The sequence below is a fragment of the Chaetura pelagica genome, unplaced genomic scaffold (assembly GCF_000747805.2).
Source record: "Chaetura pelagica isolate M959 unplaced genomic scaffold, ChaPel_1.0 scaffold224, whole genome shotgun sequence".
NCBI lineage: Eukaryota > Metazoa > Chordata > Aves > Apodiformes > Apodidae > Chaetura > Chaetura pelagica.
Genome location: NW_009953316.1, coordinates 2,184,709 through 2,187,023, shown reverse-complemented (window position 1 = coordinate 2,187,023; position 2,315 = coordinate 2,184,709). Strand labels below are relative to the sequence as shown.

Sequence of the window (2,315 nt, the reverse complement as noted above, 5' to 3'; positions counted from 1 at the left end):
GACATTTGTGAAGGGCCACGTGGGTGTGGGGCTGGTGTTGTCCCAGCTGTGACAGCTGCAGGTGCTGCTGAGGGAAGGGGTGGTTGGAGAACAACCTTATAACCTAGAGAATCCCCAGGAGGAGGAACTGGGACCACCCTTCTTGAGGTCCCCTGAGCTGGCTTGTCCCCTTCCCCACGGCAGTGATGGTTGTGGATAAGGGAGAGTTCGTGTGTGGGGACCTGGGAAGGGAGCAGGACCTGGGCTTTGGTGGGGATGGGGCTGTGAGGTTGAGCTTGGAGGAGGCCCAGGCAGAGCTGACCCAGCTGGAGACGATGGGAGAACAAAGCATTGGAAAACTCAAGAGATCATCACTTTAATTAGGGACCTTCCTGAGGCCACACGTCCCCCTCGCCCCGCTGCGGGCACCAACCTCCTCCCCACCCCTGGGAATTCCCAGCAGGAGGGACGGAGGAGATGGAGGAGGAGGAGGGAAAGGAGGGAGAAGGAAGAAAGAGATCTGAAAGTCAGGTAGCTCTAGGGGTGAAAAATACCCAACACTGCTGTCACACCAGGCCCTCAGTCCCCTCGGGTGGGCAGGACGGGACCTGGTGATGCCCCCACGGAGCCGGCTCGGCTCCCGGTGCCCTCCCTGCCCCGGGGAATGTCACTTCCTCCTCCCCACCTGGGCCATCAGGTGGGCGTTGGCAGCAGCCTTGGCCCTCAGGTTCTTGGCCTTGGCGATGTTGAAGAGGATGTTCATGATGTTGGTGGGGACGTCGAGGGACAGGGTGACCTTGGCGCGGCGGTCGCTCTTGGCGCGGCTCTGGGAGCTCTTCCCCTTCCCCTGGGACACGTGTGTGTAGTGATGGCCTTGCCCTGGGAACGTCCTTTTCCCCAGCTCTTCATCCTCTCCTTCCTCTTCTTCCCTCTCCTCGGGTGGCTCCTGGGGCAGGGGGGAGTCCAAGCCACGTTTGTCCAGGATGGAATTCTCCTCCGGGAGGTTCTTCCGGGCTTCGTCGAGGGCTGCGTTGAGGCAGCTGAGGAAGGAGCTGGTGTCGTAGAGGTGGAGAGCCCCTCTGCTCCTCTGGGTGGCACAGAGGAGGGCGAGGAGGAGCAGCAGCCTGGGCTGGGACATTCTGCCTGCTCAGACAGGGAGGGGAAGGAAGAGATGAGCTTCCCATGGGGCGCGGGGCAGAGCGGCATCATCCCCTCGTCCTCCCACGTCCCACAGACCTGGGGTCACCTCCCAGCTCCTCCCCAGCTCCCATCTAATGGGTAGGGCAGGTCCTCCCATGTCCCACAGACCTGGGGTCACCTCCCAGCTCCTCCCCAGCTCCCATCTAATGGGTAGGGCAGGTCCTCCCATGTCCCACAGACCTGGGGTCACCTCCCATCTCCTCCCCAGCTCCCATCCAATGGGTAGGGCAGGTCTTCCCATGTCCCACAGACCTGGGGTCACCTCCCAGCTCCTCCCCAGCTCCCATCTAATGGGTAGGGCAGGTCCTCTCATGTCCCCCAGACCTGGGGTCACCTCCCAGCTCCTCCCCAGCTCCCATCTAATGGGTAGGGCAGGTCCTCTCATGTCCCCCATACCTGGGGTCACCTCCCATCTCCTCCCCAGCTCCCATCCAATGGGTAGGGCAGGTCTTCCCATGTCCCACAGACCTGGGGTCACCTCCCAGCTCCTCCCCAGCTCCCATCTAATGGGTAGGACAGGTCTTCCCATGTTCCACAGACCTGGGGTCACCTCCCAGCTCCTCCCCAGCTCCCATCCAATGGGTAGGGCAGGTCTTCCCATGTCCCACAGACCTGGGGTCACCTCCCAGCTCCTCCCCAGCTCACATCTAATGGGTAAGGCAGGTCCTCCCACATCCCACAGACCTGGGGTCCCCTCCCAGCTCCTCCCCAGCTCACATCTAATGGGTAAGGCAGGTCCTCCCACATCCCACAGACCTGGGGTCCCCTCCCAGCTCCTCCCCCGCTCCCATCTAATGGGTAGGGCAGGTCCTCCCATGTCCCCCAGGTCCTCCCTATCTCCCAGGTCCTCCCTAACTCCCATCTTATGGTTAGGGCAGGTGGGAATAAGCTGCCTTGTCCTCTAAGGTACAATCCCCTAGCCCCTGGTATGGTTAGGGCAGGTGGGAATAAGCTGCCTTGGTGCTTTGTCCTCTAAGGTACAACCCCCTAGCCCCTGGTTTGGGGTGCTGGGTGAGAAGTGGGATGTCCAAGGTGGTTTTCCAGGCTGCAGCTTCCACAGAGGCTTTGGCTTTGCCAAAACACAAGTGCCTGCTACAGCAGAGCTGGTTTCTACCATGCCCCTTGCCTGGGGCAAT

General features: G+C 61.5%; 1 protein-coding gene across 1 annotated transcript; it reads right to left on the bottom strand.

Moving 5' to 3' along the window:
* Nucleotides 1-646: 646 nt before the first annotated feature.
* On the bottom strand, nucleotides 647-1,117 carry UCN3 (urocortin 3). Its single transcript, XM_009998104.1, has one exon. The coding sequence runs from the start codon at nucleotides 1,115-1,117 to the stop codon at nucleotides 647-649; it is 471 nt and encodes a 156-aa protein (XP_009996406.1).
* Between the last annotated feature and the right edge of the window lie 1,198 nt (nucleotides 1,118-2,315).